General features: G+C 38.8%; 1 protein-coding gene across 1 annotated transcript in view; it reads left to right on the top strand.

The window, feature by feature from the left end:
- Positions 1 to 10,448, top strand: part of COQ3 (coenzyme Q 3) — a 292,698-nt gene extending 282,250 nt beyond the window's left edge. Inside the window, exons 8-9 of the mRNA XM_089366879.1 lie at positions 9,832 to 9,912; positions 10,058 to 10,448. Coding sequence (XP_089223005.1) covers positions 9,832 to 9,912; positions 10,058 to 10,165 — 189 coding nt within the window. The 3' untranslated portion in view covers positions 10,166 to 10,448. The remainder of the gene's footprint in view (positions 1 to 9,831; positions 9,913 to 10,057) is intronic.
- Positions 10,449 to 13,883: the final 3,435 nt, after the last annotated feature.

The raw sequence follows: 13,883 nt of genomic DNA, 5'->3' as shown, positions 1-13,883 counted from the left end.
ACCACTTCTCTAGAGGTGCATGAGCACTCATGGAACAATCCTCATCGTCCTCCTTGTCAGCTTGCGCTGGAGCAGCCTTTGATTCAGACTTGTCTTCTTTGCCCTTCTTCCAAGGGCACTATGTGGTGAAATGACCCATTTCTGCACATTTGAAGCATCTGACTTTGGATATGTCCTTTTTCTTTCTCTTCTGCTGCCCTTGTTGTCCTGCTGATGCGAGAGCTGCATCCTCCTCTTCCTCCTTCTTGACTCTGATCCCTTTGCTGCTGCTTCCTGCCTTGGTCAACAGTCTGATCTCTTCCTGTCGAAGAGAGGCCCACATCTCCTCCCAACTGGGAAGAGAAGCCCTACCCAAGATGCTTTTTACAAAGTTTTTGCAGTCTTCAGTGACTGCATTCAGGGCAGTCCTGACCATGAATTCAGGATCTTGTGTAGCCCCTACGGAAGTTAGCTGGTCACGGATCGTTTGCAACCTGAGAAGGAAGGGATCAATTTCTTCTCCCTTCTACATCTGAAACTGTCTCAGCTGACTCTCAAGCAACATCTTCCGCTGAATGGAAGTTCCCTCGTACAATGTGGTCAAGGCCTCCCACATTTCCCTTGTTGTGTCCTTCTTAGTAATATGTGGGATCACATGATCTTTGACCCCTTCCAAGATCATGCACTTTGCTCTTGCCTAAGCCTCCTCGTACTTCTTGAGAGGATCAACATCAACCGGAACAACAACCATCTTCAAGGCATAATCCTTGATGCAATTTTTATCCAAAACTGCCAGGATCCTAGCCTTACAGATGACGAAGTTGGATGCTCCATCCAACCTTTCCTGATCCCTTAGTCCATTAACTGTCGTCTTTGCTCAAGTGAATGTCGAACTGGTTCTCTTCTTCCTTTTTTGTTGCAGCCCCAACAAAACTCGGATCTGGATTTCTTTGGTGCTAGAAATCCTCTAAGGAACAAGCTCCCTATGAATTTTGATTTCCTTCACGGAAATCTTTCTGCCAACCACTGTTGAACCACTCCTCTCTGATCTCTCTTTGTTGCTGCTCAGCACTGGATTTAGATTTCTTGGCAAGAAATATTCTAAGGAACTAATTCCCTCTACTTTGCTTCTGCCCCACTAGGTATTGTTCTGCACCAACAGAATCATCACCCCACCAACAACTCCAGATGAAATCTGCAATGCACCTCTAGCCACGATAACCGGTAAAATGAGCCTCAACAGTCTCTGCGCTGGCCCATCAATCACTATGCTGCCCTCTGCAGCAACAACGCCACCTAGTCAGGCTCTGCTTGAGCCTCCCTTGGTGACTGCGTCACCCCTCCTCTTCTCTCTCGGTCAGAAATTGCGCTGTCTCTTGGGATAGCTGCCTTCGCACACAGAGTTTCTTCTGTTCTTTCGCTGATGGCTTTAGTCCTCCGTGATCTGCAATCGCTCGGATACCATGTGAAAATTTCTGAATCGAACAAGTCATAAATCCTATTGTAGTAGACTAATTTGAATTACCTACTTGTGTTCTTCATTTATCAAGTTATTTTCAGAAATATTCAGAAGATATTAATGCAAATACACTGCAACCTACACCAATATACAGATCAAGTACTGAAAAATAAATGAGACAAACACACAAAGGACACATTATTTTTGGACTAAACATCCCTGGAAAAACCCAATGCGTGAAAACCGGTTCAACAACTCTGAGGGTTTTCTATTATTAAGCAGTAGTTCTGAATACAAATGTTGGTTTCCCTCTCGGCAAACCAGTGACAGAGAAATACAATGGCGGAAAACCTGAGTGAGCTTTACCTCACTTGACCTGGCAGATTCCGGCTGGTTCGGCAACAAAACTGACTAACTCGGGCTACAACTGCGCTGCCCCTTCGCAGTAACTCCGTGGGCCTCCGTGGAGCTCTCTTAGGCTCTGCATCAACTCGTCTTCCCATTGCGTCAGCTTTCCCGACAGTTCCGACTCTTTGCGTGGAAGGCAACTTTCTCCCTCTGCACTGGTCCTTCCGGCTCTGCGACAAGTTTGCGTGGGCCCAGACTGGCACAGTGTCAGCTCTCCTGGCTACTGCGCTGCCTCCTCAAGCTTCTCTCCGCCTCTCTGTCTGTGTTCCCGAACTATCCTTGCCCCTCAGCTGCAAGATCTCCCCAATCGATTTTCCTACTGAGAACTTCTCCCCTCAGAAAATCGATTTCCTCAATCTCTCTGTGTTTCTTCTCCCACTGACCCCAAGCCTTCCTTTATACTTTTCCCGTTGAGAAATCAATGACCGAGATTAAGTCTCTAATCAACAACTAAGATTAAATTAGACTTGATCTGCGTCTCTTAGAAGCTTCTCACCCATATTTTCATTAATACCCATTAATATTTTAATTTTCCTAAGTTTAGACTTAGGTGCCACATTAAAAATATTAATTATTTTAATAAAATACAATCCAGGTGGAATTTCACCAAACGATTTCTGGGTCTTGGAGATCTCATTTGTTTTAGCCCAAAATAAATCAACAATCAGGGGCTATTGGCTATCGGTTGAAGAGATGTCAAGGAGAAAAGTTCTAGCAAGTCTATATGTCATGTGTTGATATGATGTTTTGCAGTAGTGCTTGAAATGTTTGATGTACGGGGTATCTTCATGAGTTGGAATGTTGTACCTAGATCTATGTAAAATGAAAAGGGCATATCGCTATAAGACTTAGAGAGGCATGCATGCCCCTTTGTCATGCTTCCATGATTATTTGGTAATTCTTTATTGATAAATCTATAGGGCAATGATTACAGTGATTTCTCTTTACTTGATAACTGCTTGTGATGTCTTTTTACTTATTAGCTTTGTTACTTATTATTATGTGTGTATCATCAAACAACTACCAAAACAAGAAGAACAAGAACACGTAATATAGGCTGCAAGCCAGGGCCAAAACCACTTCACTTGAGAGGAAAACCCGCAAATCCCTTCTCTTCCTTATAGATTCTTCAATTGACGAATTTGAAGACCTTAAGACTGAACCCAATACCCTCCAAGACCAAGACCAAGACCAACCTCTCTGGATGATGTGCTAACCTTGATCTAGTCAAACCCAGTCAAATCTCTTCCAGTAGCACTTCTTTGACCTCTAGCTGCAGAATTTCGGCCTCCACTGCAGATCTGAAATTTCGGCCCCCCCAACAGTTGTTACTGCCACACGTGTGAGCTTCGATCTGCCCTCTAAGCCTTCCTTTGACCTTCGCTTGCCTTTCCCTGACTTCTGGAGCTTGAGGATGACCCTTGGTGACCTTCGCTTGACCTTCTTGCCTTCTTTTCTTCAATATCGAATCTTGTAGATAGAAACCCTAGATCTGCTGCAGAAACCCTAGTCCTCCTTAGCACATGTGAGAGAGAAGTAGCCCAAACAAAAGTTTGCTTCATCTTCTTTGTTCTTCGCTGCCTTCTTCTTCCTCCTTCACTAGAATGAGTGATGGATGAATGCCTCTCAAGGAGGTCGAGTTTCCTCCTATATATAGGCTTTTCAAGGTGGACATAGCTCTTTCTTTTACGCTGACTTGCCAGTTGTTAGGCCGACTTGGTCTTGCAGGGTATTTTGACTCTTTAAATGACAAAAATAGTTTTTCTTTACAAGCTACAATGTGCCTGAAGGGGTATTCAACTTATGACAATGACTCTTTCGACTTCTTGACCTAGGACAAACCCTAGAAGCACTCAATGGGTGCTTAAAAGACCTTGAGCATGAAACCCATGCTCTAAATACAATAATAATAATCTTTCTTTCATTTTACAATTTACAAGAATCAAAAGTACATTTCATATTTATGAAGACCGAACCTAGTTACACATTTTTCAACACTCCCTCTTAACTAGGGAGATATTCATAAATGGTACATGGACATTCTCAATTTGAAGAGATCTCATAAGAAGAGTTAGATTGGTAACCCATCTGTTTAACATCATACCAACCAACATTGTCACATAGCAAGGCCTTGACTAACAACTCTATCTCTCCACAAGATCAGAGCACAATGCTAGTGAGACCAATGATTTATAGAAACCATCATTATTGTCTCTCAAGGTACATACTCCACCCGGGTGTTCATAGAATATGACCTTCTTTGGACTATTATTATCTTGGATAGCCAGTCCTGCAAGAATATCGGTCCATGACTACTCTCATCTTGGATGCCCTACCACATCCTCAGAGAGTATCAGATGCCAGATGCTTTTACCCAATCCTCCATTTTGCCTTTCCAAGTGAAGAAAAGAATGATGTGCCTATCTCTCCCTTTCAACTAGGGAGGATATATCAACCAAACCAAGCTTGTCTCTCAAATACACAACCTTCTTATTAGGGAGAGATTTTGTCAATATGTCAGCTACCTATTCATTGGTGGAGATATACTGTAGCTGCAATACACCATCTTGTACTAGCTTCCGAATGTAGTGATACTTGTTGTTGATATGATTTGTCTTTCCATGAAACACTGGGTCTTCAACCAATCGTATATGACTGGTGTTATCACAATGTATCTCTGTAGGGTCCATTGGTCCTTTGAATAGGTCAGATAACAACTTCCTCAACGTGAACGCTTATTTGCTTACCTCACATGTTGCAATATATTCTGCCTCAACGAGAACGCTTTTTTTTTTTTTTCCGATTTTTTGATGAGGAGGAGGAGCAACAGGAGGAGGACGTGACACAACCTACCGAGGCTACCCCCCTCACCAGTAGAGGACATGGTCTACCTCCTGTAGCTCCTAGTTCTTCAGCTTCTAGAGCACAACAGAGTCCACTGCCAACTCCACCGACATCTACATCTAGAGGGAAAGGGAAAGCTCCTGCATTTTCTCGCAAGAGGGGCAGAGGAAATCAGTAGTATTAGACTTTAGTTATTTGGTTCATTTCATTGTATATGACATTATGACTCATGATATGAGATACATTATTATATTTTTTGTTGATATTTTGAGGCTGAGTTGGGACTCAGGAGTCAGGATTTACTATTTAGGACATGATTCATTGTTATGTGTGATGTAGCACTAGAAATGATATTACACATCTTATATATTAGTTCTTTTATCATATTTATGTGTCAATGTATTTATTTTATGTTGTAGATGCTTTAGATATGAAAAAATTGAAAAAAATTGAATATTTTTGTATTTTACGATTATTTCCCGATTACGATTTTTTCCCGATTTTTTCCCTTTCTGATAATATCCTGATAACGATAACTGTAACATTGCATTTACTGCAATGCATATGTCTAGTCGAGTATTCACCAAGTACATCAGCGAGCCAATCAATTGTCTCTACTTGGAAAGATCCACAGGGCTCGATTCAGAACTCCTTAGTCTTTTCAAACTTGTGATCATCGGAGTTGTCATTGGTTTGCAATCCATCATGTCAAACCTCTTCAACATTTTAATCACATACTTACCTTGACCTAGATAGATTTCATCATTAGTAATGCATTAGCCCTAAATCCTTCATGTCAAATTTTGCTGCTAGTTGCTTCTTACATTCTTCAATTCGACCTTCTACACCTATCAAGAGAAGATCATCTACATACAAAAGAATGATTACCGGTTCACCCTTCACAACCTTAATATAAAGGTTCGAATCAACAAAACCTTTTGTGAAGTTTAATCTCTGAAGATATGCATCCATCCTAGCATACCATGCCCTTAGTGCTTGTTTGAGGCCATATAATGCCTTCTTCAATCTACAAACATATGCCTTTCTGTCTTTAACTTCAAATCCCAAGGGTTGTTCTATATAGAATTCCTCATCAATTGTGCCATTCAGAAATGCAGTCTTGACATCCATTTGGTGGATGTTCCATCCCATCGATGCTGCCAAAGAGACCAACAAACGTATAGTTGTATACCTTGTTGTCGGAGCAAATGTCTCTTCATAGTCGATGCCTTCTAGTTGAGAGAAACCCCTAGCTATAAATATTGCCTTATACTTGTCAATACTTCCATTTGCTGCATGTTTGATCTTATAGATCCATTTGGAAGTTACCATAGATTTGTGTTCGGGCCTAGGAACAATCTCCCAAACTCCATTCTTCATTATATATTGATATTCTTCATTCATGGCATCCTTCCATTCTTGATGATTGACAACTTCTTCAAAAGTGGATGGCTCTACTTCTATTAGTTTTGTCATGTAGGTTGCATACCCAGAATATCGTTTGGGCTTCTTGCTTTCCCTGAATGTGCCTTGAGTTGCTCCATGACCCTCTGCATCAAGTAGTGTAGACTTCAACCAGTTAGGTCTCTTTCTTGATTCAGGGATGACCACAGGTTGAATAGGTTCACTGGGACCTTCATCTTCATGATTAGATTCTTCTTCTTCCCTGGTGACTTCTTCTTCAAATACTGGAAGTTCTTCATCATCAGAGTCCATAGGAAGTTCCTTAGATTTCTTGAATGCGATGCTTTCGTCAAATATAACATCTCGACTTACTTCTATATGGTGTCCTTCCTTTATGTAGATCCTATAGGCCTTAGAGGAGTTACTGTAGCCAACAAATGTTCCTCTCATGCCTGAAGGGTCCAACTTCTTTCTTTTGTCCTTTGGTATATGAATATATACAGGACAACCAAAGATTCAAAGATGATCCATAGTTGGTTTCTTTCTAGTGAATACTTCTTTGGAGGTTTTGTTATCTAGAGACCTGTGGGGCTTCAATTTTGAATATATACAACTGTCTTAGTGGCTTCTCCCCATAGAAATTTCAGTAGATCTTGATCATGCAACATTGCTTTTACACTTTCTTCAGTGGATCAGTTCTTTCGCTCTGTAACTCCATTTTTTCCCAGATTATATGGGACTATCAACGCCCTCTTAATCCCAGATTCCTTACAAAAGGCTATGATTTCCTTGGATGCATGCTCTCCTCCATTATCGGACCTTAGTATCTTGATTCTCCTTTCTGTAAGGTTCTCTACTTCAACTTTGAATTCTTGAAATTTGGTAAATACTTCATCCTCAGATTTCATTAAGTAAACCCAAGTTTTTCTTGAATGATCATCTATAAATGTGACATAATATAGATGACCTCCAAGTGATTTTAGAGTCATAGGACCACAAACATCAGAATGAATAAGATCCAAGATTTCTTTTAACCGTGAAGCACTGCTTCCAAATGGTCTCTTGGTGTTCTTACCCAATGCACATCCTTTGCATACTCCTTCATGATCTTCTTTCAATTCGGGGATTCCATCTACTATAGAACTTAGAGTTGGAAGGATTTTGAAATGAAGATGGCCAAATCTTCTATGCCGGAGTTCACATTGGCCGATTTCAATGTGAACCAAAGCTTGTGCAAGAGGAGATATCAACCTATAAAGTCTTCCTTCACGAATACCAATTACTCTAGCATTCTCTATGCTTGAGTTCTTACTCCATACTACAACTTTTCCGTCAATGAAAGCTACTCTATCACCCTTGTCTTCTAAACTTGAAATAGAAAGTAAGTTTTTATGCAAACCTCGAACAAATAGGATGCTGTTGAGATGAATGTTGCTTCCATTTTCCAACTCTATAGAGGTTGATCAAATTTCTCTTACAGGATTATCTCCAAGTTCCACTGAGTAAGAAGATTTTTCCTTTGATAATGTTTTTAGTTGTTTGTGATGAATAGTCATGTGTCTTGATGCACCACTATCGATGACCCAAAATACTCTCGTCTTGGCATGAGCCAATGAGTGTTGAGAAGAGACCTTCATCCTTTGTCTTGATTACTTCCTTCTTTGTGGTAAATAGAAGATTCCATGCCTTTCTTGAAATGACTTGCTACCTTTGAACACTTCTTGAGGAACTTCTTTAATGAAGTGGAGATCTTCATAATGCCCTTAGCCAACCTGGCTTTGATTCCATGTTGAGAAATTTATAGGGCAATGATTACAGTGATTTATCTTTACTTGATAACTGCTTGTGATGTCTTTTTACTTGTTAGCTTTGTTACTTATTATTATGTGTGTGTATCATCAAACAACTACCAAAGCAAGAAGAACAAGAACACAAAATATACGCTGCAAGCCAGGGTTAACACCTCTCCACTTGTGAGGAAAACTCGCAAATCTCTTCTCTTCCTTATAGATTCTTCAATTGATGAATTCCAAGATCTTAAGATTGAACCCAATACCTTCCAAGACCAAGACCAACCTCTTCGGATGATGTGCTAACCTTGATCCAGTGAAACCCAATCAAATCTCTTCCAGTAGCGCTTTTTCGACCTCCAGCTGGAGAATTTTGGCCCATTGCAGATCTGGAATTTTGGCCCCCCCCATCAGTTGCTGCTACCACACGTGTGAGCTTCGATCTGCCTTCTAAGCCTTCCTTTGACCTTTGCTTGCCTTTCCCTGACTTCTGGAGCTTGAGGATGACCCTTGGTGACCTTCACTTGACCTTCTTGCCTTCTTTTGTTCAAGATCGAATCTTATAGATAGAAACCCCAGATTTGTTGTAGAAACCCTAGTCCTCCTTAGCACATGTGAGAGAGAAATAGCCCAAACAAAAGTCTCCTTCGTCCTCTTCCTTCTTCGTTGCCTTCTTCTTCCTCCTTCTTCACTAGAATGAGTGATGGATGAATGTCTCTCAAGGAGGTCGAGTTTCCTCCTATATATATGCTCTTCAAGGTGGATGTGGCTCTTTCTTTTAGGCCGACTTGCCAACTGTTAGGCCGTTTTGGTCTTGGAGGGTATTTTGACTCTTTAAATGACAAAAATAATTTTCTTTACAAGTGACAATGTGCCCAAAGGGTCTTCAACTTATGACAATGACTCTTTTGACTTCTTGACCTGGGGCAAACCCTAGAAGCACTCAATGGGTGCTTGACCTAGAAAAGAAAAGACCTTGAGCATGAAACCCATGCTCCAAATAAAATAATAATAAATTTTCTTTCATTTTACAATTTACAAGAATCAAAAGTACATTTCATATTTATGAAGACCGAACCTAGTTACACATTTTTCAACATTCTTGTCTAGTTTTAGTTCAATAGCCTTTGTTAGGGAGTTCATTAACACTCTGAAGAGTGGGCCATGTGTTGGTTGGATACACTTGAGTGGATGATATTGGTTGTAGACTCTGAGATGTGAAGTTTTCCATTTAGGGGGAGTTCATCAATAAGTCGAATGAATCATGTACGTGAAGGACATCCTACTAGATCAGAAGTTGCAACAGTTAGGTACCCATGCATTTCAGTGGATGGTTGTTCATTTATATGGATGTCAACAATTTGGTGATGTCTGCATGATCGATGTATGAGGTAAAATCCCAGGATGGAGCAGCGACAAAATTTGCTGATTAGGAGGTTCTTTAGTTTGGAGTTATGCATTTGTTGCACAAAGGAAGATGTTGAAGACCTTAGCTGATGAAGTTTATGGCAAGTAGTTGTTAAGGGTGAGTGTTGGAATATGTAACTACTACTTGTCATGTTTGTGTAATCATATGTTTAATTATTGAATTATTGATCATTGTTGGTAGATTTCTAGTCTCCACAAAGAGGCTGTTCTTATTAGTTAGGAGGTTGTTTGAGGCCTAATTGGATGAGAGATTCTCTCCAAGTAGTTAGCTTCCTAGATTGGAGTGTGGTTGAGATATTATCTCAACTGTGATTGTGTCCAAGAGAGTTTTCCTATCTTGAGACAACATTTTGTGTATTTAAATTTTATATTTGTACCATTACATTGTGTAGAGCGCTCTGACATTTTTGTGTGTTCAATAATGTCTATTCTCTGATTTTAACAATCAACATGACTGAATTGACATTAGCTTTCTATGTGATTTATTCCTGACATGGAAACTCGTTTAATACGATGCAGTTGCCAAGAGGAACACATGATTGGTCCAATTTAATTACACCCGTCGAGCTTGTTTTGCTGATGAAACGTGCTTCTATTTCGGTAAGAACCAAATACACATTAGGTCTTTGCCGTTTTATTTTAGCCATTTCACATTAAATTAAAATGAGAACGAAAGTTGTCATATTTTTATCCTAAATTTTTTTCTTGGAAGACAAAAAATATCATACTTTCTTGGCAAATACAGGTTCATGAAATGGCAGGACTTGTCTACAATCCTTTGAGGAATGATTGGGCATTATCTGATGATACAGATGTCAACTATATTGTCTTTGGAGTAAAGCAGAATCTATGACGTTACTATTTTCATGTCGACGTGATTTATTCGCAAACATAACTTCCAATCCTGCAAACGCTTGTTATTTCTTTTAATGAAATTTTCATCTCAAAACAAACCTGTGTCCATAAAGTGTTCGGTAGGGGGCTTCTTGAATATTGGAGATATTTCTAATAAAGTAATGTCTACAGGTTTATGGTGAATTAAAAAAATAAATAACTGATTCAACAAACATTTCACTCCAGAGAAAAGATATTGTTGAAAATGAGAGATATTTCTAATAAAGTGATTTTTACAGGTTTATGATGAATAAAAAAAATGAATAGCTGCTTCATAAAAAATTTCACTCCAGAGAAAATATATGCTTAAATATTTATCTCAGCAGGCTTTCTCAGGAGTCAGATTAGTTTCTCTTGTTATCAAGGCAGTTATCCAATTTATTGCGTAGCTACTCTGGAGCTGCTATCAGTATGCAAATCCCGAATTCATCACTATGATATACTATTTGAATCGGGTCACTGACTGATGACATTATCTTGTTATAATATCTTATGGTTAAGTACTCTCTTGCTAGAAAACCTGTCTAAATATGTTGGCAGTACTGCATGGACCCTTCCGGTTTTCTTATGTATATGAGCATGCTATAGATGTTGTGAAGCGTGAAAAATCTCACATAGATTCTGTAAATTCTCAGTTTTAAAACCATAATTTGAAGATTCTCAGCAACATTTACAGTTGAATGTAGAGCACAACATTGTTTATAAACTCATATTCCTGGCAACTGGACACATGGATGCTTGATATCATGCAAAGAATGGATTGGTCACAATACTGGTAATAATTTAAGTGAAATAATATTGGCAGTAACTGGACACATGGATGCTTGATATCATATGAAGGAGTAATGATAGTGGCATCAGTTTAAATGCTTGAATAGATTTCAGTTTGTTTATTTGCAACATCTCTGTGGATGTATTTCTTTTTGCAGTTTATACATACAAGGCATTGGGGTAAATGCACCCATTCAACTTGTATGTATACACATGATGTGACACTTCATTTATCTCAGTCACTCATCATTTCTCTTATATAGAAGGCACTGGTGGGAGCAAAAAAATGATGAAATGGCTAAATTTTGGACTTGGTTTTTGGCATGGATGTTTAGACATTTTATTGTAAACATTGTTGAAGAAGAATTTCTCATAGAAGACAAGTTGCTGGGTTTCCTCCCAAGTTTGGATTTCCCGGGGAAAATTTTGTTGTCTCTATTGTGAATGACTCTCTCTTTATGATCTTTATTGTTTATACTACGTCTCACTCTTTATGATCTTTATTGTTTATACTACGTTGTTAAGATTCTGTGTATAATTGCTTAATGGTATCATTGAGATAAGGAGAATTAATTAAGGATCATTAGATGTAATTATCAGATCAGAAAATGTAGAAAATTCAACATGGTAGAGCCTTGTTAAAAAAAACAGCCATTGAAGATCTGTCCTAGAGAGAAGTCGTTGCCAATAGGAAGAAGAAGACCGAATTAAACTTTTGTCAAGCGAACGAGTTGGAGGGCCGAAGACCAAAGGCCCGACCTCAGGGCCGTAGCACCAAGGACCGCAAGCCTGGACAAGCAAGACAGGTTGAGGGCCTTAGATTGTATGCCCGAGAGGCATTAAAGTAAGCAAGAGAGTGTGATCTCATATGCAACCAAGAGTTTTTTGAATCAATACAAAGTTCAAGCGATGGGATCAAGCAACATGTAGTTTAGACTCTTAAGAGGGGTGGTTCTACTGAGGATTGAGAACGATTGAGTGTGATTCAATGCGCAGATGCAAGTGTGGTGTTTCTTATGGTTGTTAGTTAGGTTACAATTTCTTCGTGAATGTTTTCAGATCAAGATAGCATATGCGATGTGGCGTTTTTGTTCCAGTGAGATTAGATCAAGTGACTCAATAGTTGATGATTATGCTCATCTTTGATCCGATGTGTTAATGTCCTGATATATTAATAATATTATCTCTGATATGATCCGAGAGTAATGGTATTTTTCTCCTTTCGTTGATAAAATTGTCGAGCTTTCAAAGATGGTGGTTCACTATTGTTCACTTGTTAAGAAGAAATCGGTGCCAATGAGGGTATTATCCGCGTAGCCCCAGCGATAAATACATTCCAATTAATGAATGTTTCATTGTCGATTCCAAGTTGTGTTGCGAGTGACGACCAACTACTATGGCATGCTGTGAAAATAATACCCTACGTTGCATGAGATGGCACAAGTGAAATCTCCTTTAGTCTTTTAATGGCTGATAGTTTGTCCTGATATATGTTCCAAGCAAGCTGGCACATGATGGATAGAGAGAACAGTCGGAATTAGAGTAGTGATTGACATGTTTTATTAATACCTTTCCTTTTTACATTTCTCACGTCTTTTGTTGAATTTTGTGGCGATGGGTATATAATTGAAGTTGCCCCTTCACTCGTAGCTATGAAAGGTGGTGATCATGATAGTGATCGATTGAGAGATGGTGATTGTGATGGATTGTTATGCGCAATTCGTCATGAAATAGTTTTCATTAGACAATACATGAAACAATTGACGTGTACTAATTTTTTCATAATAGTTGCACCACGAAATGGTTTTTTCATCAATTCTCATGCCCACTATGTAGATCTCAGTTTCGGTACTCGTCACTTATTCATCAATGTATATGGGCCTTTATAACCGACTTTCATCATTTCCTGGGCATAAATTTGTTTGATAGAAGGATTATTGGTATGTTTTTTTAGGCAAAAAAGTTTATAAAATTGGCAAACTGTTTTAGTCGCATTGGGATATGCAACTATTGAAATATGTTGAAATATGAAAGTTCTATGCAGAAATTTAATTTTTTTTTGGTAGAAACTTGAAAGTCCTATGTAGAAAACTGAGTGTACTTGCAAAAAATTAAATTTACTTTGCAGAAAACTAAATGGAACTGAATGTACTTTTTAGAAAATGGAATGTTTTGCGCTATTATAATTACTTAGAATGCAAATTTCTTTTTCACAACTTTTCAAATCAACAATTGTAGATAGGGCATAAACTTAAGGATAATATGAAGACAACCAAGTACAAATATGAGAGACTAAGAGTTATGTCCAATGAACAGGCAAATCTCGCACGGGGAAAATCCAAATGATTCTTTATTAAATTTCTTCAATTGTCCATCATAGTACAAAGAGAGAGAGAGAGAGAGAGAATGAAAATGAATAAAGCCACCAATGTATGATCAACATGTAGCTGAAGTGCTCTTTCTCTTTGCTTGAAGATCTCCTCATCTTGATTAGATTTTGTCCTTCACACTTGCTCCAGCTCTTGTTGTTTTTCCACGATTCTGGTGTCTAGGATAGAATTTTAAATCATTGACGCTACAAAAAAAGAATCACAACGAAACTACTTTGCACAACATAATATAAACAACAATAAATATACTAGTGCACAAAATATACACAACCTTTTACACAAGTGTGTATAATAACACAACTTCGTTATATTAATCCAATTGAATAATACGATAGTCTAGGTCTCCCATACCAGGGACAATGGCTCTCAAATATCCACTAGTACAAGAATACAAAACTGGGGTTTGGTGTCAATCCATTGACAATCAATCTACCCTCAACAAGATACTCTCACCATCTAGCTATCACATTCTCTCTTAGCTCCTCTCAATTGTACCTTGTACCTTCCCACTCATTT

This window comes from Pinus tabuliformis, chromosome 8 (genome assembly GCF_031772625.1).
Source record: "Pinus tabuliformis cultivar Carrire ecotype Pingquan chromosome 8, CPIR1, whole genome shotgun sequence".
Lineage (NCBI taxonomy): Eukaryota > Viridiplantae > Streptophyta > Pinopsida > Pinales > Pinaceae > Pinus > Pinus tabuliformis.
The sequence above is the reverse complement of the archived record's forward strand: the minus strand, read 5'-3'. Positions and strand labels throughout refer to the sequence as shown.